The 24,388-nt window shown below is 40.3% G+C and overlaps 2 protein-coding genes and 1 long non-coding RNA gene across 12 annotated transcripts in view; 1 reads left to right on the top strand and 2 right to left on the bottom strand.

The window, feature by feature from the left end:
• Positions 1–24,388, top strand: part of NBEA (neurobeachin) — a 646,246-nt gene that overhangs the window by 424,433 nt on the left and 197,425 nt on the right. For all 10 annotated transcript variants that reach the window (XM_043891765.1, XM_043891767.1, XM_043891768.1 and 7 more), the window contains one exon: positions 16,382–16,518. In XM_043891765.1, the coding sequence (XP_043747700.1) occupies positions 16,382–16,518 (137 nt within the window). The remainder of the gene's footprint in view (positions 1–16,381; positions 16,519–24,388) is intronic.
• LOC122686615 lies at positions 5,689–15,731 on the bottom strand. The gene is made up of 3 exons (XR_006338857.1): positions 15,290–15,731; positions 8,964–9,069; positions 5,689–6,575 (listed from the first exon to the last, which is right to left on the bottom strand). It is a non-coding gene; the product is annotated as an uncharacterized LOC122686615 (long non-coding RNA).
• On the bottom strand, positions 18,114–20,699 carry MAB21L1 (mab-21 like 1). Its single transcript, XM_043891778.1, has one exon. The coding sequence runs from the start codon at positions 20,188–20,190 to the stop codon at positions 19,111–19,113; it is 1,080 nt and encodes a 359-aa protein (XP_043747713.1). The 5' UTR covers positions 20,191–20,699; the 3' UTR covers positions 18,114–19,110.

The following is a 24,388-nucleotide window of genomic DNA, read 5'->3' as shown; positions in this document are numbered from 1 at the left end:
ACTCTTAATCAAAAAATTGTTTTTCTCTACCACATGGAAAACATGTCCTGTAACCAATGGACTATAATGTTGCTTTGAATATTTTGAAAGGAGTAATTATAATCAGTACGGGGAACTAGCATTAGGAGGAAGAAGTCTTAGAATGTAAGGGGTTGGATTTTTCTGTGGGGGAAGGTTTTCAAAGTGGTAAGGTGGTAGATTTACGTTCCTTTACACACAGGTGCACACATATACGCACACAGTTTCTAACCAAAGTCAAGAATCTGAAATTTATAAGAAATACATTATGTGAATTTAAGAATGAGAAAAAATACAGATACAATTAGGAGGCCTAAGAGAAATAGAATGTAGTCAACGGGAGGTTCTCCTACATGACAGTCACCTTCCTCACATGACTCACCTTTAATGTTCATAACAGTTCCCAGTGCAATTTCACTGATGTTTATTGGGCAGTAGTTGTTCAGACTGCTTTTCTCATTGTTAACTGGTAAAATTGTTTGCATTTCTTTCAATCTTTGTTCTACCAATTCAAAATGAAACCAATTATCAAATAATGTGAGTGGGGGAGGAAACTTGCTTAGAGTTTTTTAAAATTATGAAATTTTCAGGTATCCAGCATTATAATTCAACATCTGTGTACTTATAAAGTACTCACCTTCACAATTTTAATTATCTTCCATCACTATACAGTTGACTCCCTACACCAATTTTTTAGAAATTTTTTTTTAAGTTTGACCATTCCTACCTCCCTAAATCTACTTAACTGCATTTCATGTACTCCTTTACTTACTTATTAACACCTTTTGAGCACTTAGTGACTATGTAGAACTCTGGGGTTCAGAAACTGATAGGAAAAAAAGTCATCAGGAAAATTAGTTCTGCTTCCACTCTTCAGTAAATCAAATAACCAGGAAATTATGGTATAGAGTATGTCTACCCTAGTAAGTGAAAGTAGACAATTAAGATGATCAGAGAGATAATTAGGCCTTTAAATGTTCTAACTTGGAATGTTCAGCACCCAGAGACAAAGTTGTTTATATAGCAAGTGAAGGTTACCTAAAAACTGAGCTAAGACAGGAAGGTAAAGCAAAACATAGGGCAAACAAGAAGGAAGAACTCAAGATTCTAGACAATTATAATAATAAAATGAAAGGAACAACAGAAGTCTAAAACCTAAGACTTTTTCAAGGAAATGTGTTATTTAAACAAGGAAAAAAGAGTATGAGCTGAAATCACAGGGAAAAAAATATTGTAATTGTTTAATGGAATAAGAGAATAAGTACTGTATATGAAAATAAAGTCAGTGTTTCACAGATGGAGATAAACTCTGACTCAGATCTTGTCTGCTTGAGTTAGGCCTAACTATTCCACACAACTCAAATAGAATTAATGAAGATTCCTTTCCTGATAGAACTAATATATTTTTTTTAAATCCCTGGCATTTATAATTAAGTAGTTTTAATTACAAAGTCTAACTAGACTGGAGTCATCCTGATATTTGTATTTAGAGGAAAATAGTTCTTAAACATGCTAGATTCTATGAAAAGCATTATTTTTTGCTCAGGATTTTTTCCTTAATTTTTAAACCCATGTGTATTTTGAGGGAAATTTAATCCATATGTCCCCTACTCAGTCACACTTAACTCATCAAAATGTTGTTTAGTAAAAGCTATTTGATGTTGAAAAAGCCTTATGAGTCTTTGTCTTTTTTCTCTCTTTGAATTAGAAAGTTGCTTTGCAGTCATAAATAGTATACCCAAAGGGTTCGTGTTCAGTTTCAAACACAGAATTCACAAAGATCTTAGAGACAGTGTTAACACATGCTCATTTCTTACCAAAGCTAAAATATTTAAACTTCTAGGTTAACTTCTAAATTCAGTTGAAAAGTTATGAAAATCAGTGAAAGCTTCACCTTGAATATCTATACTTCTTAGCCTATCTTCACTATTTTTAGTGTCTCCAAGGCCATTTTAGAGTCTGCAAACATTTTACATTTTAGAGTCTGTATCTGCCAAAGTGTATGTCTCCTCCAACCATGGATTCTGTAGTCTATAAAAAACACTTTTAAGGTACTTTTAACTGTAATGACATCCCACCAATCAAATTCTGTAAATTTAAAATATAAAAGGGCATAATTCAACTATGTTTATTACAAATAAACCATGATTCTGATCATATAATTTTCTTGCATCTTTTTTTTTTTAATTTTAAGAATAAGCATTTCTTTGTTATGCTGCAGATCTTTCAAGACCACAGCGATGAGGTCTCTTTCTTTCTAATAAAGCATTTTAGTTGAGACCTATTTTTATTTTTTACTATTTTCACTGTTATGGAGAGTATCCCAAAAAGTAATCTCTTTCAAATTTATAGTTAAACTATAAACTATAGTTAAACTATACCACCAACATGCAAAATAGGGGCAGCCTGCAACTCAACTCAGGTACCAGTCAACCATCTCTCTCCTAGGAAGCTAATGTTTCATATGCCATGTTTTTTAAAAAAAAAGTATACGAATGAGTGCATTTTATTCACTTTTTGAAAATGTATGGGTTACCTCGTTTGTCACACTTGGAGAAAAAAAGTGTGAGATAACAAAACTGTTTTCTCAACGTCAGACTGTGGGTTTTAGTTAACTGAAGAAGAGGAAGGGGTGAGGTTTCATTATGGTATCACTGCCTCATTCCAGAGTGTTCTGTGCTCCCTCTGAAAGAATTTGGTACTAATTCACAATTAGGTGAAAAACTGATTTTGCTCCCACATTTAGAGCAGTGCCATACGAAAGGAAAAATAAGTCTTTCTGCATACTGAAAATATTTTATTTATTTAATTATTTTGCTTCAGTGACTTAGTGTTTCGGAGCCAGAGTCACAGCCTGCAGAAGGATCTCCAACATAAATAGTCAGCACTAAGAATAAGTTTTTACATGGAAATCCATTTATACGTAGTTATTCCAGTAGAATCTGCTCCATCGGTTCAGTCATTAGTCCAATAAAATATAAATCTAGAACTTTTTATCAGCAAAAAAGAAGAGAAAGTCAGAATTTGCTGGCTAAATATTGTTAAATATCTTCTTTCCAGACAAAATATTTAGGCAGTTTTATTGATCAAAAGAGGACCAATAGTAACGTTTTATGTGTTTTTTTGTTGAAAAGTTCTGTTGAATTTTCCCTTCATTTTTAGCAGATGAAGCAGCTAAATATGTTCAATTTGTATCTAAAATAGGAACCTTAAGAACCAAATATCAGGAAAACGTTCTTAAAAAGTATGGCTGCGTCCCTTCACTTTTCACCTGAAACTATCATGACGTTGTTAATCAGCTATACCCCAGAACAAAATAAGAAGTGTAAAAAAATAAAATCTTTCTCTCTCTCTCTGTCTCACACACACACATACTCACACACACAAATAAATCTTGCATCTAAGATTGGATTGTGTGGATAAGTCTGTATTCACCAGGCAGTTTTCAGGGTGTGGGGAGAGGATGAACTAGTTAAGTAGTAAAGAGTAAGTGTAGATGGGCAAATGATGCTGGGAGACAGAATTTGCATTTATTGAGAGAAAACAGTCCTACAGGCTGAAAACTTCACAACTCTATGAATTAGCTATTACAGTTCATTCTAAGATGTATAAACTTAGGGTCAGACTTTGGGGTGTTTATTTATGATCATGTAACAAATAAATGGGCCAAGAAGTGAACCCATTCTTCTTTCACCAAAAGCCCTTGTTCATCTACTACATCACTGTTTTCTTTTTTTAATCGAAGTTATAACCTATTATGGGTTAGCAAATCAACTACTTAACTATTACCAGTGTTATTTATAAATGAAATAAAAGAGAAAAGAGTCAAATAGAAAATGTCAAAATTCATCACACACAATAAAGATAAGAGCTGGAAGGACCTATTTGAGTCCTTATTCTCTGTTGTGGAGATCCTAACTTGACTCAGGTTGGATGTAGTTATCCAAGCAAAACAAATATAAAATATTCAACATATACTGTGTGCAAGACTTTATGGTGGGTATTTGGGGTAAAAAGACACATGATTACAGTTCCTGTTTTCAAAGAGTTTACGGTGTAGTGGGAGAACAGGTAATGGAAATTGAAAAAAGAAAAGTCCTAGATATACAAAGAAAGCCATGATAACACAAAACAGGGCCCTTGACCACCATGTATATTCTGGAAAGCCTTCCTAGAATGGATGTTTCCTGTTTTGAATCTGGAATCATAAGTAAAAATTTGGAGTTGTTACAGACATGTAAACACCATATGCTAAAGTATCACCTTCTCTGTGAAACTCCCCTCATTCTGTTATTCAGGTCAGAGTATGAGGCAGAGATCTCTGAGGCTGAGATTGACAGGGTTACTGGTGGTGCATTTTGTGCCATGAGGACCCTGTATTTTACCCTAAGGACTACAATGAGACAATAATGATTTTTAAGCATGGCAATGGAAAGAACTAATTAATTTTTTTAAAAAATTACTCAGGCCACTGTGCTGATTATGATTTTAGGATGTCTAGACTTGAGGTAAGAGGCAGTTGTTGCCCACATCAGAGGTAATGAAAGCTTGAACTAAATTGATGGTAGAATAAAAAGAAGCGGGCAGCTTCGAACAACACTGAGGAGGTCAGATGTGAGGGACCATGATAATTAATCAGTTGTGAGGAGTAGGAATGAGGGGAATCTGGCCTGGGAGAAGAAATTATCCAGAAGCTATTATATATGTTTGGGAATGTAAAGATGCAGGGCTTTAGGGGAGAGAGGAATGAAGATGACTGGTCATCCTGGTCTGCTGGATATCTGAGTTTTTCTAATATATATGAAGGTTTGAAATTTGAGAGCCAAGTTGGCCATGGAGTTCATAATTTAAACCTCTGAAATCACCCAAGGAAAGTAAGAATATATAAAGAGAAGAGCAGCAACCAAAAGTCAGATCCCCTGTGGAACAATAAGGTTTAATTGGCCAACAAAGGACAGTGTCTCAGGGATACCAAGAAGGAGGTCAGGCAGAAAGAGAACAGGAGAGAATACAGGCACACCTGGGAGATAGCGTAGGTTCCGTTGCACAAAGCAAGTATTGGAGTAGATGAAGTCACGTGATTTTTTGTTTTCCTAGTGCATAGAAGTTATGTTTAATGTGCAATAGCATTGTGTCTAAAAAAGTGAAAATATCTTAATTTTAAAATATTATATTGTTTAAAAATGTCAACCATCATCTGAGCCTTTAGCTAGTCAGAATCTTTTTGCTGGTGGAGGGTCTTGCCTCTCTGTGATGGCTGCTGACTGATCGAGGTGGTGGTTGCTGAAGCAGGAGTGTCTGTGGCAATTTCTTAACATAAGACCACAATGAAGTTTGCCATATGGATGGACTCTTTCTTTCACAAATGATTTCTCTGTAGCATACAACGCTATTTGATCACATTTGCCCACAACAGAATCTTTTAAAATTGAGCTTTGTCCTCTCAAACCCCACCACTGCTTCATCAGCTAAGTTTACGTACCATTCTTTTTTTTTTTTTTTAAGTATGTATGTATTTATTTACTTGGCTGGGCCGAGTCTTGGTTGTGGCATGTGGGATCTAATTCTCTGACCAGGGATTGAACTGGGCTCTCTGCACTAGGAACGTGGAGTCTTAGCCACTGGATCACCAAGGAAGTCCCTATGTACCATTCTTAATCCTTTGTTGTCATTTCAGCAGTCTTCACAGCAACTTTACCAGCAGTAAATCCCATCTCAAGAAACCAGTTTCTTTGCTTATCTGTATGAAACGATTCCTCAACTGTTCAAGTTTTATCATGAGATTGCAGCACTGCAGTCACATCTTCAGGCTCCACTTCTCATTCCAGTTCTCTTGCTGTATTCACCACATCTACAGTTATTTTCTCCAGTGAAGTCTTGAACACCTCAAAGTCATCCATGAGGGTTGGAATCAACTTCTTCCAAACAGCTGTTGACATTTTTATCTGTTCCCATGAATCACAAATCTTAATAGCATCTAGAATAGTGAATCCTTTCCAGAAAGTTTTCAAAATTACTTTGCCCAAATCCATAAGAGGAATCACTATTATGTCAGCTGCAGTCTTATGAAATGTACTTCTTACAAGGACTTGAAAGTCAAAACAGCTCCCTGATCCATGGGCTGCAGAATAGACATTACGTTAGAAGGCATGAAAACAGCATCAATCTGCTTGTACATCTCCTTCAGAGCTCTTGGGTAGCCAGGTGGTTTGTCAAGGAGCAGTAATAATTTGAAAGGAATTTTTTTTGCTGAGCATTATGTCTCAACAGTGGGCTTAAAATATTCAGCAAACCAGGTTGTCAACAGATGTGCTGTCATCCAGGCTTCATTAGTTCATTTTACAGATCACAGACAGAATAGTTTCAGCATAATTCTTCAGGGCCCTAAGATTTTCAGAATGGCAGATTTGCATTGGTTTCAACCTAAAGTCATCAGCTGCTTTAGACCCTAACAAGAGTCAACCTGTTCTTCGAAGCGTAAGGTATTGACTTTTCTTCTCTTGCTTTGAAAGTCCTAGAAAGATGGCATCCTCTTCCAATAGAAGGTCATTTTTCATCTACATAAAAAAAAAAAAAATCTGTTGTTCAAGATATTGAATTAAATATCTTGACTAGATCTTCTGGAAAACTTGGTGCAACTTCTACATTAGCACTCGCTGCTTCACTTTTTACTTGTATATTATAGAGATAGCTTCTTTCCTTAAACCTCATGATTCAGCCTCTACTAGCTTTAGACTTTTCTGAAAAAGTTCCTCACCTCCTCTCTCAGCCTTCATAGAATTAAAGAGAGTTAGAACCTTTGGGTTAGACTTTGGCTTAAGGGAAAGTTGTAGTTGGTTTGATCTTCTATCCAGACCACTCAAACTTTCTCCAATCAGCAATAAAGATGTTTCCTTTTTTATCATTCATGTGTTCACTGATGTAGCACTTTTAATTTCCTTCAAGAACTTTTCCTTTGCATTCACAACTTGGCTAACTCTTTGGCACAAGAGGAATCACTTTTGATCTGTCTCTGCTTTCAGCATGTCTTCCTCACTAAGCTTAATCATTTCTAGCATTTGATTTTAAGTGAGAGACCTATGACTGATTCTTTCACTTGAACACTTCAGGGCCAGTGTAGGGTTATTAATTGGCCTAATTTCAATATTGTTGTATCTCAGAGAACAGAGATACCCAGGGAAAAGGAGAGAAACAAGAGAATGTGCTGGTCAAGGGAATAGTCAGAAGAAACACAACATTTATCACTTAGGTTCACAATCTTGGTGAGGTTCATGGTGGCCAAAAGCAATTACAGTAGTAATATCAAGGACCACTGGTCACACATCACCGTAACAAATATAATGATAATGAAAAAGTTTGAAATATTATGAGAATTACCAAAAGGTGACACTCAGACTTGAAGTGCACAAATGCTGTTGGAAAAATTGGTGCTGATAAGAGTTTCTGTATGCAAGATTGCCACAAACTCTAATTTGTTTAAAAAAAAAAAAATTCTCTGTAAAGTACAATAGCATGTGTTTTGTCTGTAATATACTTCAGAAATCAAGGAACTCTGACTCAGTAATTTTCAAACTGATATTCTTTGGAACATAGTTATTTTGAAATATGCTAAAGAGAAAAAATATAGTTAAATATATTTGGGAAATTATGGGTTTAAAAATAAAATGTTACACAGATGGTGTTTTCTTTTTCATTTTTTTTAATGAATGGAAGGACTTTTCCAAGCCTTTAGCATTTTAACTAACATGTAGGTCCCTAACACCTTGGCCTAAGTAGAGGATGAGAGTGAAGCCAAAAGGAGTGAGTGAATGGGAGTGATGAACTAAGAGGTAAAAACTGGTGTCTAGAAGCTTAACTAGAGAGGAAACCAAGATAAGAGAGAAGCAGAAGTGGGGGAGGGTAGGACCGATAGCCAGGTAGAGGGAGTACCTGACTTGAACAGTATGAAAGTTCAAGTTGAGGATGAGCAGTTTTTTCTGGAGAAAACTGGAGGAAAAGAAATAATAAATACAGAGGCAGAAAGATCTTTAGATAGAGGAGGACATCAAGATAAATAACCAAATTTTATTTTCTGCAAAATATGAGTACTTCATTTATTATGCAGTCAGGATGGATGAATGTTCATATGTGGATTTTTCTAGGAAGGGACCAAATATTTAGTCATCTTCAAGAGATGTGTGAGCTCAAAAAAGGACAGACACCACTGCTCCACACTGTGATAACTGAACTTTAATCTTTGGTTCCTTAACCTAAAAAATCTGACATTCAAGGCTACGTGTATTTTTTCAGTCTCATCCGGCACTGTTCCCCTTCACATCTATTATTTGCTGTCCCATCTGATTTTCTCCTGTGCATATCCCACCCTGTCTATTTGTTCAAACTCTTTTCCTGCTTACACACTCTTCCCTGTATGTCCATCTATCCAAATCCTACCCACCCATCCATCCATCACAGCTCACTTCAGTTCACTGCCTCACCTGGCCCCCACCGTATTCTCCCCCAAGAGACTGGAAATCTTACCGTTGGGTGACTGTCTGTAGGACTGTTACTATTTTTATGTTCTGCTCTTGGTGGGAGGCTATATGCCTTGCTCTGCCATGCTAAGTCGCTTCCGTCGTGTCCGACTCTCTGCAACCCTATGGACTGTAGCCCACCAGGCTCTTCTGTCCGTGGGGATTCTCCAGGCAGGAATTCTGGAGTGGGTTGCTGTGCCCTCCTCCAGGGGATCTTCCCCACCCAGGGATCAAACCCAGGTCTCCCGGCGTTGCAGGAGGATTCTTGACTGCCTGAGCCACCAGGGAAGCCCCAGAATACTGGAGTGGGTAGCCTATCCCTCCTCCAGGGCATCTTCCCAACCCAGGAGTTGAACTGGGGTCCCCCGCATATCACAGGTGGATTCTTTACCAGCTAAGCGACCAGGGAAGCCCGGGAGGCAGTATACTTACCAGTAAATACCCTGGAGGCAGGTCCCCAGGTTTGAGTCATGTCTCTGCCCTTTCCAAGGTGAGTGACCTTCCCTAAGTTGCTTCAGCTCCCAATCTCATTTTCTCTCTGTAAAATGGAAATCACAGCTGTACCTATCTGCTGGTGTGTTATGAGGAACAAATGAGATTCATACATGTCAAGTGCTTTAACAATGCTTAGGTAAACTCTTTCTCCCTTATTCCATACTTATTCCTATATATTTCTTATCTTTGCTATGTATTTTAAGCTGTTTGTGGGTAAGATCCACACCTTATAAATTACTGCATTCTCTCAGTGCTTGAAATAGTGAATAATTGAACAATTTTTGTTAGCTACATGAATGAATGAATTAAATAAGTTCAACATTTGTCTCAGTATTTAATTTACAAAGAGAAAACAACTTACACACTGGGGAAAATGTGGCAGTTACAAAATTATGTCATTTAAAAAATAATAGTATGCATGTGAGATATATAGCTGTAATGACCAGCTGCATTTTAACTCCTATTGGAGCATATTTTAAAATTGATCTCGTCTATAAAATGCAAAGTCTAGCATATTTTTAAAGAACAACTTGAAATCAATTCCAGAAAAATATAAAAGATGTAATCTGTTATTTTAATTGACCATTTACTATGATAGATAAATGCAACAAAGATGTATATCATTTTCTGTACTCAGTTGAGAGAAAATAATTCCCTTGTCTTCAAGTAGCTTATGCCAAATGGGAGAAACAGTCTTCTAAAAGCAGACATTTGATGCATTATAAGTGCTGCAATAAAGATGTGCCCAGGAAACCATGAAAAAGTAAAAACAAGTCAGTACTCCAACCAAGGGGTGCAAAGAGTTAGTCCTCCTGGTCCAGTAGATTTAAATCATGCCCCCCAGTTTATTCACTCATCCAATCTAGTAGGAAGTTACTCTTCTTGATCATTAAATGATATCCTAGTGCCATAAAAGAGTCAGTACCCTTCCAGAAACTGAAGAATGGATTCCATATGTTGTACTGCGCGTGATATATAACTAGAATCACAGTTCTCAGCTGGCTCACCTAGTGAATCAAAAGGCAGAGCAAATTATCACCCGCAAACATTGAAAGGATCACTGCTTTTTAGTATATGTTTATGCTGGGAAATAATTCAGGAATATTTTACTTAGAGTATATATGCTTTGTAAGCTGTTTCTTCTGTAGAGTTGTCTTTGCCAAAAATACCCTGGTTTCTGTTGGTTTCATTTTAACATAAAGAATTATCTGCTCTACACAAAAGAATCACAAACATAAATGATAGGTTAACTAAAGTTAAGGCCTATCAGATTATCTCTTAGGACTTATAAAATTATTTCTTATAAACACACTAAATGGGATTTTAGATAGATGTCCTACCATGGTGAGTAGATATTTTGTTAAAATGCAGTCTTCAGTTTATCTTATATAGAGGGCTCCGTTGTTTCTGTTCCTGCTTCAGACTCTGGTAAGCGGAGTTGTACCAAAAGTAGGTCTGCTCACCTCTGAAAAGACTCATGTGTATTCTGAAGCATCTGTCTCATTTTACACAGTAACAATCTAAGGAAGACACTGCACAGCGGAATGATTGGTTATTGTTCATCTCAATTTATGGATAGATTATATTCAAAATTTAAGGATAGATGAGGTTCGCTTCCCTGGTGGCTCAGCTGGTAAAGAATCCGCCTGCAATGCGGGAGACCTAGGTTCGATCCCTGGGTTGGGAAGATTCCCCTGAAGAAGAGAACAGCTACCCATGCCAGTATTCTTGCGTGGAGAATTCCATGGACTATATAGTCCATGGGGTCACAAAGATTCAGACACAACTGAGTGACTTTCACTTATGTTCAGAAAGTCACCAAAGAGCACAGAGGCCATTTCTTGGGCACAGTGAGTTTTGTATAAAATTTGGATTTATGGAGTGTTCATAATAGGTAGTGTGGGGAAATGTGTGTGTGTGTGTGTGTGTGTTAGGGAAGGAGGTGATAATGCTGGAATGCAAATTTATTACTCTTGGGTTATGTATGCTATGAGTTGTTCAAGTTATATTTTCCTGATTTAAGCAAAAGTATTCTGGAACTCTTTTCCCTGCAAGAAAAGTTTTTGAAAATCTCAGAGCATCATTATTCTGGTAATATATGTGGACCACTATCAATATTTTCTGCACATAAATAAAAAATGTCACTGGTAGACATTTTGTTACTTTCCTTTTTTTCTGAGGCATTTCAAATGCTTGAAACCCATGAAACTACTCTGGGTAGTAGGAAACTTAGATCTTCTGCAACATTCACCCCTAACTGCCCTCGCCCTTAGGCACATACACAAACACCTCCATTTTCTTAATGGTTAAAGTTTTCCTACTATTCCAAAACAAAGTTCCAGCTTTCTCATATTCTCATAGTCTTCAGTTGCTTTGAGATTAAACATTTCATTCATGTAATCCTATGGTGTAAACATTCCTTTAAATTGGTAGTGCCCACTTAAAAATAAGTTCAAAGCAGCAATAAATATTTTAGATATGTTTGGTCACTCCTGCCATGAGTTATTTTCCTACAAATTCTATTCTCACTATAGAAGTGTTTGTAAAATTTTACATACTATATTTTTGTCCTAAAATTTTCTGGAATGATATCCTTTTCCACTAAACATAAAGAATCTCACATTAGTTTTACTTCTTCTAAATAATGCAGGACTGTAAGTTTAGTAATTTTACAAAGATTAGTCAATGCTTATTATCCCCAAATAATGGTCTTTTATGTGTTCCAACAGCAAATTGAACATGTGGTTTCAGAGTAATTGAGGTTGGAGTAAATCCATATAGCTAATAAAACTTTTATTAATATTAAACTAAGTTTAGAAAATATTCAAGTGACTCTAAAATACATCTTAATTTCATGTATACTAAGTATATTTTTTGCCAACTAAAAGTCATCAAGTAATTGTAATGATGCCAATTTTAATTGAATTTCAAGCCCTTGTTCCTATATATATATATATTCTTTGTCTTGCTTTATATTGAAGCTTTGTAAGAATTTTAGCAGTTTGAGAATTTAATCACCATAATTGACTTTTAATAGCTGGAATGCTGCTGACCCCCTCCCTAAAAAAAGGAAAATGATTAATTCCTGAATCTAAGGAAGAGAAAAGCAGCCTCTGACCTCAGGAAACCGGCCTGGCCCTTACAAGGAGGCCTCAGGATCACTGGGAACTGGCCTGGGGCTCGCAGCTCCGTCATGGTGTTCCCCTGTTGGACATAAACAGCCTCACGGAACACCAGCATCAGACAAGTCCACATGATGATGTGAGGCAAAAAAACACTGTAATTTTGTCTAAGCACAGACAAAAGCAAACTTACCTGAACATTAACATCCTCCTTTCCTCCTTGTAGGAGTGACTGCTACTTCTCTATCAATTACAGTTTTAGTCTAGGTCTAGTCCCTAAGTTGTGTCTGACTCTGTGAACCCATGGACTGTAGCCCACCAGGCTCCTCTGTCCATGGACTTCTCCAGGTAAGAACACTGGAGTGGGTTGCCATTTCCCTCTCAAAGGGATCTTCCTGACCCAGGGATAGAAACCCAGTCTCCTACACTGCAAAGTATTTACCATCGAGCCACCAGGGAAGGTCTAGTCCTAGATAAGATTTATTAAGCTATCCAGTCACAGAATTATCACCAATCCCTGACAGAGCCCAATCCAGAGCAAAGTTCGGCCTCTTTGACCCCTTCCCCAAATCACTTAACCAGAGCTCTGATCCTGCAGCAAGTCCTTTCTGACACCCTCTTACCTAGTCATCTCATGGTTCCTTCCCATGTCTCCCTCACAGCAGTGAGCAGTTAGCACTGCCTTCTCAACTCCAGTTGTGTTCCTGCTGGTTTTTGGCAGGAGGGTATTGATACATACATAGCCCCCAAATTGTGACTGTTGAACTAGTAGTTAAGTTAAAATGTAAAAGATCTGTATAAACTGTAAAGTTCTGTTTAAAAGCTGATATATCATGACTTCTAGGCTTAGAATTTTGTTCTCGGTGAAATCCTCTGAACCCACAAGTGGTTTTTAACATTCTACTTTTGAAAATATATTTGATGAATAGTTCCCTTCCTAAATATAAAACATATGTATTTTCTACTCTACTCTGCCCCTCCACTGAATAAAGATCCCATGGCTCTAAAGAGAAGTTAGTTCTTCTGAAGAGTTTCCATTATGCTTGGGTAATCTTTGTTCTAGTTCAGATTTTAAATTAGCATCTAAATTAATGGTAAGTCATATCCCTGTCCTCTCAAATAGTAATGGATCAATACTTCTTAGACATTATAGTGCCAATTCTAAAAGGTAAGTAACATTTATTTTTCCTTTAGTTAGCACTTTTGATGGTAGAATTTTAAACCATTGGATGTAGCAACACAAAGCCGGGTGGTTTGGTGCCATCCATTTGTTTCACTATCTTTTAATATCCATCACTTTACTTCTGTGTGCGCCTGAGGACCTTGATATAATGGATCCTTTTATTGCCATAGTAGTGATTAGCATGAATAGATCTACATCCAGTCCCCAGTTCCCTACACCAAACAGGAGATTAAATATGTATCTAGTTATCTTCTAGAACAGAATCTGCCACATCACTCTTGTCTCTGACGTCTAGACATGCTGCCCTTTCTAAACTATTTTTATTTGGAAAGGAATCCAAGGTTTCCAAATAACCAGATCTTGCATGTGGAAGATGCTGGGTGCTGGTTTGTGACCGTGCCTTATGTAAACATTTTAATATCGGATCCCTAAAATCCAGAGGCTCCCCCAAAGGGGATTAAAACTTAATCCCCTCTCTGTTACCGCGGTGGTGGATTAACTCTGTTCTCTCTGCGGCTGGTTTGCTCCCTGAAGGCTACAACAAAAAGACTCAGCGCTCCTTAAACATGCTATGGAATTGGAAGTTGTAATTGGAGATTTCCAAAGGACAGGGGTAAAAATGACACACTATTAAGGCTGAATATTTCATGAGTGCCTTTCTTAAAGAATGACCAGTTCGAAGCCCTTTTATAACCTCCCCCCATCCCCGAAAAAAAATACCAATTCATTAGAACGCGTTTGGAGTAAAATCAAAAGGAAACGCAGTCGCCTTTCAGAAAGGCAGAGAAACAGGTAGCCGAAACGTGTTCCCCGTTAAAAGTTAAAGGAATTGTGTACTTAAAATTCATAATACCGTATATTTCGGTCAGTCGGTTTCTGTGGTTTTAATAACGGGTATCATGATTTTTCTCTTTTTTCCAATTTAATTGTTTGGATATGTTAAACTTTTTTAAGAGAACGAAGCAGTTCGCCATTTTTAATGTTTTTGACCATTCATCGACTCCAAATACCAGAATATTCTATGAAACCAGAGATCAGTAGCTTTCCGTGTTTAGAATGAGGACTTTTCTGAGGGTTCATCAAGGCTCAAGGATGTGTAGGAAGACACTGTTTCCGATGTGAATCAGGTCACCTTCTTTCTCACCTCGCCCCAGTGAAGAGTAAACCTCCCGGATTTCTCCTGAAGAGAAGTACGAAGAGTGGCCTCCAGACGAGCGACACGGCGGCTTAAGGGTTAAGGGAGCGGTTCGAACCGGCCGGAGCGCGGGGGGCTTCGGAGGAGCGCGCGCGCAGACCCTCCAATAAACACAAAGGAGGGCCTGGGGAATAGAAACCCAAATCCACTTGTAATCGTACAAGAGATTCGGGCATAATTACTTGAGCAACCTAGATTAAGATTGATGAGCCTTTAAAGTGGCGCTTCAGATCGACCGCCTCGCCCTTTGGAAAGAAAAACCTTATGGAGCCAAGGCGGACCCCCGACTCCGCTCGGCCCCAGCGGAAGCTGCCCGCCCGAGACCCGCGCCGGGAGTCGGCGCGCCCCGGAGCCGGGCGGGCGCCCCGGGGACAGGCGGGCTCCCGGGTTGCGGCCTCGAAGGGGCTGGGAAGCGGCAGAGTGAAAGCGGGGACTCCGCGTGAGCCCGCCCCGAGCGGGCGGTCCCGACCGGGATGCAGGCTGACACCCAGTTTGCCCCACAGCCACCACCCCTCCCTTTAAGCGCGACGGCCGGCCGAGTCCTCCTTGGTCCTCCTGCAGCAGAAACGCCCGGCTTTGTGCAGGACGGTGGTGGACTCGGCGTGTGCCGCTCCCTGGAGTCGTGGGCCCCGCCGCCGTCCACGCGCTCGGACGGGGACCAGGCCCGGCCTGCTCTCCGCGGTTCCGGCGGGGCGAACGGGTCTCCCCGCGAGGAGCCGCGGCGCGCGAGGGCCCTGGGCCTGAGCGGCCGCAGGGGACCTACCTTTTCATTGCTTCCCCCTACTGTTCCTGTGACTCATTTAAGTGTGTGCTGGAAAGGGTGGGTTGGGGGGTGAGGGGGGTGCGGGGATGGAAGGGAATATAATGAACGCTGGCTACAGAATAACGAATGCATTTTTTTTTTCTAAGTCTATATTTTAAGTACAGACTTGAAGGGAGGGAAGAATGTCCCCGCTCTACAGGCAATCTTAAAGGGGCAGTTAAGTAACCCCTCCCCCTTTGAATTAATAGTCTAATACGTGAGATTTTTAATTTTCGATTTTAACTCAGATGGAAGGAATTCGAAGTAAGCACCTTAGTAGGCACACTTCCTAAAAATCTCTTTACTGAAGCTCAGTTTTTCTAGTCCCCAAAGTTGAGAAAGGGCACTTTGCAGATGCTCTTCTGAGAATCGTTTTGTTCAGTCGTCTTACAATTTCATAGTGTTTGGCTTATTCCAGGTGAGAAAAAATCACTGCTACAATTTTCCTGCTTTTCTGCATAAACAATGTATAACGTCCGCGTTTTGCGAGTATATCGATGTGCTGTGCACGTGGGGATACCTTCCTGCAAGATGCAAACCCGTTAGTGCAGTGGGATTTATATATTAGACCCTATACCTCTTCACATCCTCCCGCCCATCCCGGGGGCCACTGCTGCCCAGTGGACGGGATTTACACGTTGGCTGGTCTTTGGGGACCGTGCTGACTGTCCAGAGCGTCCCTTCCGAAGGGAAAGCCTGTGCGTGCTCCATGGAAAATCAGGGCCTTAGAGAGTCATTCTGCACTTTTAAGTTGGTTAGTGTCAGCGCCCCACTAACCATGTAGGATTTCTAGGCAGAGGTTGCAAACTTGCTTACTGAGGGTCACTTATTCGATTTTGTGACCTCTTGGGTTTTTATAGAATTATTTATCTCCAGTCTGGTTATAAGGTAATGTGTAACAACTAAGCAGACCTAGCTCACATGAAAGGAGCTTGCCATAATAGAGACACTTTTTTTCAGTGCGTGTTTAAAAACCTGAGGTGCCCTTCCGGGAGGGAGCAGGCAAGGGGCAAAGAGGCACAGCCTGACTCCTCTGGTGCCCTCTTCTTTCAGGTCCAGTGGTTCTCAGCACTCCTGCCCAGCTCATTGCTCCTGTGGTGGTGGCCAAGGGGACTCTCTCCATCACCACGACTGAAATCTACTTCGAGGTAGATGAGGATGATCCTGCCTTCAAGAAGATCGACACAAAAGTGAGTGAAAATGATTCCGCGTGCGGTACTGGTGGCTTTGTGGCAGGCAGGAAGTGTTTTTCAATTTTGCTTGGTTTTAAATGACAGTGGGGGAGGGGAGCACATTCCCATCCTCATAGAAAATGAAATGAATGAAATAACACTTGCTCTATTTTATGGGATTGGAGAATATCTTAACCATCTTAAGTACTGTTATTACATTTTAACAGTCTCTCTGTGCTAGTGCCTTTGTGTGCACTTGGGCAGATTTGGTAGTGAAGCCAGTTGCTCCCAAGCCCCTGGGGTACAGCATCTCAGATTCTCTGGGAAGACTGGGAAAGGGCTCATGGAATTTCTTACTAAGGTCACTTTTAATTTCCAAAAGTATACATTGAAGTATGAACCACTGTTTGTTAAAAGATTGTAAGAAAACTATGGAGGGGCATTTAGATATAAATTCCTCTCCATTATTACATCCAGTTTTCATCTCCTGAAATAAGAATGAGTTTTATATGTGAATTTAAGGAGAGAAATCGATTCTCTGAGAAGTGTTGCTTTAAAATGTGTATACATAGTATGTATTGGTGCTCAGCTGTTTAAAGATGAGGTCTTCTGTGGTTGTAGTGCCAGACAATGTATATTTGGATGATTTGAAATGCATAAATATTTGTTTATTATTTTATTTTGTAAAACTTAAAACTTGAGTATTCAGCAGCTCTATACCTCTGAAGTTTCTTCTGAAATCAATCCCATTGTTGTTTTAACTTTTATGTTACTGTGCCATTTGTAAACATTTTTTTCCTGAGGCTTATCAATTCAAGAACATAAGTCATGCTAGATAAACAAGCACCATTTTACAAAAATCTGCCTTTAAATAAGTATTTTTCAGAGGCAATCGTTCTAAAATAGCAAAAGACAAATGCTACCAAAGATCCAGAACTTTATTATTTGTGTTTAATTTATATATAGAAGTAAAACATTATAAAATGCTATTTGTGGAATAGCAATTAAAAGTCTCAAATTTACCTCCACCTGAATTAACTAACCAAGGCCCATAGGTAATTAGCCCCTCCCAGACTTGTTGACTCTTAAAATACTCTGGAGGATAGTCACAGGACTTCTTTTATTTCTAGCTCCAAAAGAATAGAATTTTGAAAATGAGTTTGAATGTAGTACATTTGATTTTAAATCATTTAAAGTTTGTCTTTATGCTTTTATCATTGGCTTGCTCTATGAAGTAAACAGTAAATTTGGATTTCTGATTAATTTATCCTGCCAGTGGAACCCTTACTGCATAAAATAAGGTTTGACATATATTAGGTCAGAAATTACCTTCATTTTATTAGCATAGTTTTCATATACAAATTTCAAAAGTTTTATTAGGACTTTGTTAAGTTCATTTTTCTCGGAGTTTGTCTGATTTTTAACTCAGCAACAATGACTATCATGACATATTTCATTCTTATAGTGTCAAAAATTGTACATAAATAATTAACCCAAAAGAGCAGGCTTTCAAAGGTAGATTTAAATTGCTTCTGTTGTGGAATGGAATAGTCTTATAAGTAAGTCAGAAGCTAACAGTAGATCATTATATTGTGTAACTATACAAAAAGAGCTTTTTGCCAATATTTTAAGGTTTTAAGTTATTTCATTAGCATATTTCTCAAAATGTTTAAAATATTCAAGTGGTTCAGTTTTCAAATTGAAGCATTACATCTTTTGACAGGAAAACGATTTAGAGTGAGACACGACAAGTTTTATTTTACTTCATTTATTAGCTTCTAATTAAATAAAAACCAGCAACAGAAATTAAAATCTAAATCACAAAAGTAATTATCCAGTGTATTTCAAGTGCATTTTTCAAATATATAATTCAGATATTCAAGCGTTATTATATAAGCTGAATTCAAATTTCTTTGAATATATTTAAATAACATTTCAAGTATATTTATGGAATGTTAGAAATAGAACAAGCAATATATTTGAAACAAAATGTAAACTTTTTAAAGTTCAGACACTTTTAAAGACAGATAAAAGTACCAGGAGGAAATCTACCTTTAAATTATATCTTTGTTAGTGGAAAATGTTTGGAAGTATCCAAAATGCCAATTTAACTTTTGTTCACCAAATCACAAAACACCAACATCCACACTTTCAAAGACAATGTGAGATCACAATATTTGTTACAAATCAAAATATACATTACACTTTCCTTCAGATGGCATATCCAAATCATGTTTACTCACAGCCAAGATTGCTATAATCCTCTGATAGTTAGGCAGCGTTCACTGCGGTCTTGCGTTACAGCCAGGCTGTTTTCCGGGTGTTCCTGTGTACTTTTCAAGGGCGATAGGAAATCCTTTGTAAAGAAGTCTTCTAATACTTGTGGGTTTGGGGTGTTCTCCATCTGCTCTCCCTACTCCTTTTCTCCCCTTGGAGGGGTGGGTGAGATGATGCCTTAAGCGGTTGCATTAGCACTCCTTTTGAAGGAAGAGATTGTTTGCACTGCCGAGTGGAATATTAGGTAGGAATCGAACAGGAAGTTTACACTGCATGAGAACTTTTAAGGATGAATAGTATAATCACATTTCGGCTCTCGATTAAAATTGTCCTCTAAAGTTTCTCCAGACTTTTCGGGTTGGTCAGGATCTCCCTCGCCAGTCGCCACGTTTGTTTGGCAGCGTTCTCTAGAGCCGAGTGAGGTTTGCCCTGAAACAGATCTAAGTTCGGTAGGAAGTAGTGAGGACATCGCCGGCACTGCAGGCAGGAGATGAGTTGCAGCAAAATCCCGTTCAGCCTGTCACCCAGGCAGGACTCGTCCCAGTCCGACTCCCGGGGATGCTTCTCGCACTCGTAGGAAACCAGAGTCTTCATGTGGTAGTTGTTGAGGGGCTGGCCCGGCAGTTCCAGGTGACGATCGCGCAAGGTTTTGAGGATGGAGAGGCATTTCTTCCTGCAGCCCCCCATCTGCAGTCTGTTCTCCGCTTCCGCGAACTGCAGCACCCAGGCGTCGCTCTCGGCCGAGCTCTGCTTGCCGGCCAGGGAGTGGCACTCCTTGGACAAGAGATTGAACCCTTCCGCTTTGACCTCCGCCACCCGGTTGGGTCCCGGCCAGGGGATGTGGGGAAGTGGCCAGTGGGCAGCACTCCTGGGCCAGATCCCGGTGCATTTAAAAGCCGGGGTGATCTGCACCACGTACCTGTCTCGGATCCTCAGTTTCACTTCGCTCGTGTCCGCCACCATCTTTACCACATCCCTGTAACTACACTTGTCTACCGCCTGAGCCACCAGCGTCTGAAACCTGGACCGGATTTTGCGCGCCGAGAGGTAGCCGGAGGCAGTAATGAATTCCACCCAGAGGGACATGCTCCTCTTGCGGCCGTCGCTCAACTTGAGCACGGCGCAGCCGGGCAGCGAGCCGTCGTCCACAAAGTTGAACACCCCCATCTGGTTAAGGTAAAGCACCACTTCGAATTCGGTGGGGGAGATGACCTCAAGGCCCTCGTAGCGATTGTCCATCTCGTTGAGAGAGCTGATGAACCGAGGCTCCTGCACCTCCACCTCCTTCAGGACGTCGGAAACTACTTTGCAGACTTCCCGGATAGTTTTGGCAATGGCAGCTTTCCTGGCTTGGCATTTTTCGTTGTAGTATTTATTCAGATGGTAAACCAGCTTGGCCTGGGCCGCTATCATGTTGGGGCAGAGATCCGGGTTGTACACCGGAGTCTCGCAGTAAGCTGTGGGATCCAACGCGGCTGCTAGAGCTGGAGCCAACTTCGGTGGAGAAACGGGCCGCGGCGCTCGGAACTGTACCAGAAGCGTCTCTCCGAAGTGCGGCGGCGGCCGAGGAATCCCTCGCTCGTTTCTCCCCTGCTTTTTATCTTTGAGCCCAGCCGGCCTTAAAGTGAAAGATTGTTCTCCCCCCCACCCCTCCTCTCTCTCTCTCTCCGTCTCTCTTCCTCTTTTAAAGAATCCTTCCTTGCGTGAGAGAAACGCCGGCAGAGATCACCTCCTCAGTTATAAAAACAAAAGTTGCGGCGAGACCCAGCAAAGCTCTTCCAGTAGTCAAAATAATCAACCCTTTCCCTATTTATTTACGCTTGCCCGTGATCATGGTGTGTGCCGGGCTGGGAATCGGACGGAGGAAAAGTGTGCTGAGTGTGCGTCGGGGGTGAGTGTGCGTCTGTGTATATGTCAGAAGAAGCTGCTGTTGGTTTGTCTTAAGAGCCCAGATGCACTCGTGTGGAAATTATAAAGGCAGGGCCAGGCAGGCTGGCGGCCAATCGCCACTGGGCTCGTCACGACAGCCTCCGTCAGCTCCAGCCCGGCTAATTAATCCCCCCTCTTGGTTATAGGCACACAAACTAAAGGTAGGAGGCTGCTGCTGGGCAGAAAACCACCCAGGCCACCTAGACAGTTTTGGAAATCAGGAGGAATCTCTCAGCTTTGGTATTAATTGAAGCATATTGACGTCTTGAAAAGACTTGGCAAAGTGGTTCTCTTCTGTGCTGAAAAACCCTGCTTGTCTTTTTAACCTACGAAATGCAAATACAGGTGTACTAATGGTCATCCATCAATTGGTGAATTAGATGGGGTTTTCTAAAACAAAAGTCACTAACTTGCATTTAGAGTGAGATAATTAACGCCTGTTAATCCTGGAGGTCTTTTTGAATGCAGGCTGGGAGTTTGCTCTTCAGTGTATATGCAGGCTGGTTTTGGATGGACTGATACCAGTGTAATTTTCTGGATGTTCCCATAGTAGAATGATTTTTTTTAATGTTATGCAGTGTTTTACCTATGTTTTTCTCCTCATTTGCAGTTGTTGAAAGGAATCTGAAAATGATTGCTGTCAGATGTTGTCTACTCCAGTTTAAGCTGGGACGTTTAAAAAATGTTTAGTCCACCCCTCCCCCCATCTGCAGTCGTCTTTGTACTTTGGTAGACTTGCCCAACATTATAACCAAGACACTAACTTTTTGTATGCACTGGCAGACATATCTGTGAAATAAAACTCTCTCTGAGATTGAGAGATTGTCTTAATGTGAGTTCATAATGAGCTGTGTTTGAATATATGACAGTTCAGGAGAGGTCATGGAGATGAGACCTAGGGGCAGATACCTATCCTGAAAATTTGCAGGTTTGGGCTTTCTGTCTTGTTTACAGATGTATAATTTAGGATATATCTTCTCTCCTAAGGGTCTTTAGTGGTCATCTGACAGTAGACTTCTAATTTTATAATACTGCATTGACTTAAGGGAAATGGTTAAGATTTTTAAAGAAAATTAATTTGCAGTCACCTGGGATTTTAAAATTTACATATCATTAAAAAAAACTTTGAAAGAAATCAATATTTTTAAATTTGGGAATCTAAAAAAGGAGGGCAAAATGGATTTATCTAGAGCTTTTTTTTTTCCCCCTGCTGGTACCAACTGTGTTCTTGATGTACAGAAAGTGGAAGAAATGCTACTTAGGGTTTCTGTAGTTGTTTTTAAACCTAGGCAGATTTTTAACACCCTACCTTGAATTTAGATGCTGTCTCTTTCAAATTAAGACTATTTCCAGGAAAATCCTATAATTCCTGGAACAGGTTTGTAGGCACTTTCGTTCAGAGCCACTTGTAACAAGATCTTCTTCAGGGCTCCCACTTTCTACTCAAGTGTTTGAATATTTTTTTTCCCCTTTCTTCTTTGCACAGGTACAGCATCATACTTTTTTGTTATCCAAGGGTGGTAGATTCCGATTTAGCTTAAAATAGTATATGAGATTCGGGGCCCACGGCATCCACCTACTCTGTTCCCCAAGAACCTTGCACCCCCTTAGGAGCGGGGATTGGGCGTAACCGCCAGCCCCTCCCTACTTTGGCAGCGATGCGGGTGAACGCACTGCTACCTTTTGGCAGTTGGAAGAGAAGGAAGAGGAGGCAAGTCACCGCCGGGGAACCTGCGGCCACGACGACGAAGATGTGCTGGTGGTCTCTGGGGGAAGCCACCTCTGTCCCCACCCAGTGCAGGTCCCGCGTGCTCCCGGCCGGTTCTGCGGCCCTGCGCTCCCTGACCATCCTTCTTTCCTCTGTCTGCTCCATGTCCGATAGGTTTTGTGTGTGCGCGCTTATTTGGTATGTTAAAACCTTACTCAGGGTCCAGGGTTTCTCCACGTCTGCTGCAGGCCAAGTTCTCTGCCCACGCGCCCCGCCGCCTCCCGCGAGCGCGTGTGGTCGCCGCCGAGCCCGCGCTTTCTGGTCCCGGGTCGCAGGGCCCCTGCGCCCAGCGCGCTCTCCCTTGGGTTCAGGTCAGAGTGGCCCTTGTTTTCTTGGGCCACCTGCAAATGCCCCCAGTTGTCGAAGACGTCAGGCAGCCTGGGATGCTGAGGCCCCGAGGCCGTTCGGGGGACCGCGGCGGCGGCGGCCGTCCGGGTGGGTCGGACTCGAAGGACTCGAGGCGCGCCGGGCGGCAGCGCTGGAGCCAGGCGCGCAGGTGGCACATCTTCGGGGCTCACTGTGCGGCTTAATTGGGTTAAAGCGGAGCTAAACGCTAAAGCACTTTGTGCAAACTAATTGGTGTAAGCAAGGCCTTTTCAGTAACGATTTGCACTTTGAAGAAGAAAAATAGATGGTGAGAAAAGGACTAAGAAACTCGTTAGTCCTAGAGTGTTCCAGGGAAGTGAAGTCTTTGGGCTTCAAGGACGCTGGGACCGTGTTTTCTGAGCTGCTTCCTTCAGCACCCTTCACGCTGGGAGCTGACAGTGATTTACATAACATAGGATTCACCCACCCGCTCTCATCACCGTGGGTGAACTGGGCGCCCTGGAATAATACTCCCGCGCAAGTACTGCTTGTTGCTGCAACACCGTGATTTTCTGTTACACTGAACACGTGAAATGAATTGCCTTCTGTAGCTGATCCTTCCAGTGATCTCAGACACCTCTCATTGTTGAAGGGAAAATTAAACTATTCTGAGGAGTGTGCTTTCTACCCCCCCCCTTTTTTTAATTGAAATGACCTATGGAGAGGAACTTAAAATATATAGTACGCTTTTGTGTAATTCTGCTGATTTTCAGCTAGGCTTTGGAGATAGATCTGTTTTGTGGGAGCGACGTATTTAACAATTTTAAAGTAATTTTATCATTTGACCTATGGAACTAGTTATTTTATATGGTTGTGTAATGCACGGAAATAGCTTAAAATCAATTTTATTTACTTGTGAAAAGTTCATAAAACAGCTCTAATAACACCAGTCTTACTTGTATAATTTTTTTTACTATAAACATAATCATAGTAGTTAGTATTAGAATGAAAGCTTGTGTGTGTCCAGTGCTTCAGGATATAAATACTTAATTGTTTTCATTGATACGCTGTGCAGACATCTTTGACAAGAGCTAATAATAGAATGATAATTGAAGAAAACTAACCTAATTGAAGAAAAGAACCCAAGAATCTCAGGATTTAATGACTGTTTAAGATGCTCATATTTGAATGGTATTTGGGATTTTAAGGTCTAACCAAGTTGACTTTTCCATTTCACTTAGTTCACTAGATGGCTTTGATTTAAAATGTTCTGTTAATTTAAAAAAATGGAGAAAATCACAAGCACACCATTATCAAAAATTTTAAGACTGTTAATGCATATAAAATAATTAAATATTGTGATCCTTCCGCTTCCAAGCATTCAAAATAACAATGGTGAAATAACTTTTATCTGAAGTGGTATTTCCTAGGTAACTTATTCTCCCTTCTGTAAACCTACATAATTTATATGGGACACACAAAATAATGAGCAAAGAGACACCCCATTAAAGAAAAACTCTGTTATGTTGAGAAATGTAAGAATGCAGGGTTTCTGTTTTTTTTTAAATCCTAATTTAAACATGAATTACATGTTCATAAATTTAAGCA

The sequence above is a fragment of the Cervus elaphus genome, chromosome 30 (assembly GCF_910594005.1).
Source record: "Cervus elaphus chromosome 30, mCerEla1.1, whole genome shotgun sequence".
Classification (NCBI taxonomy): domain Eukaryota; kingdom Metazoa; phylum Chordata; class Mammalia; order Artiodactyla; family Cervidae; genus Cervus; species Cervus elaphus.
This window is presented reverse-complemented; position numbering and strand designations above follow the sequence as displayed.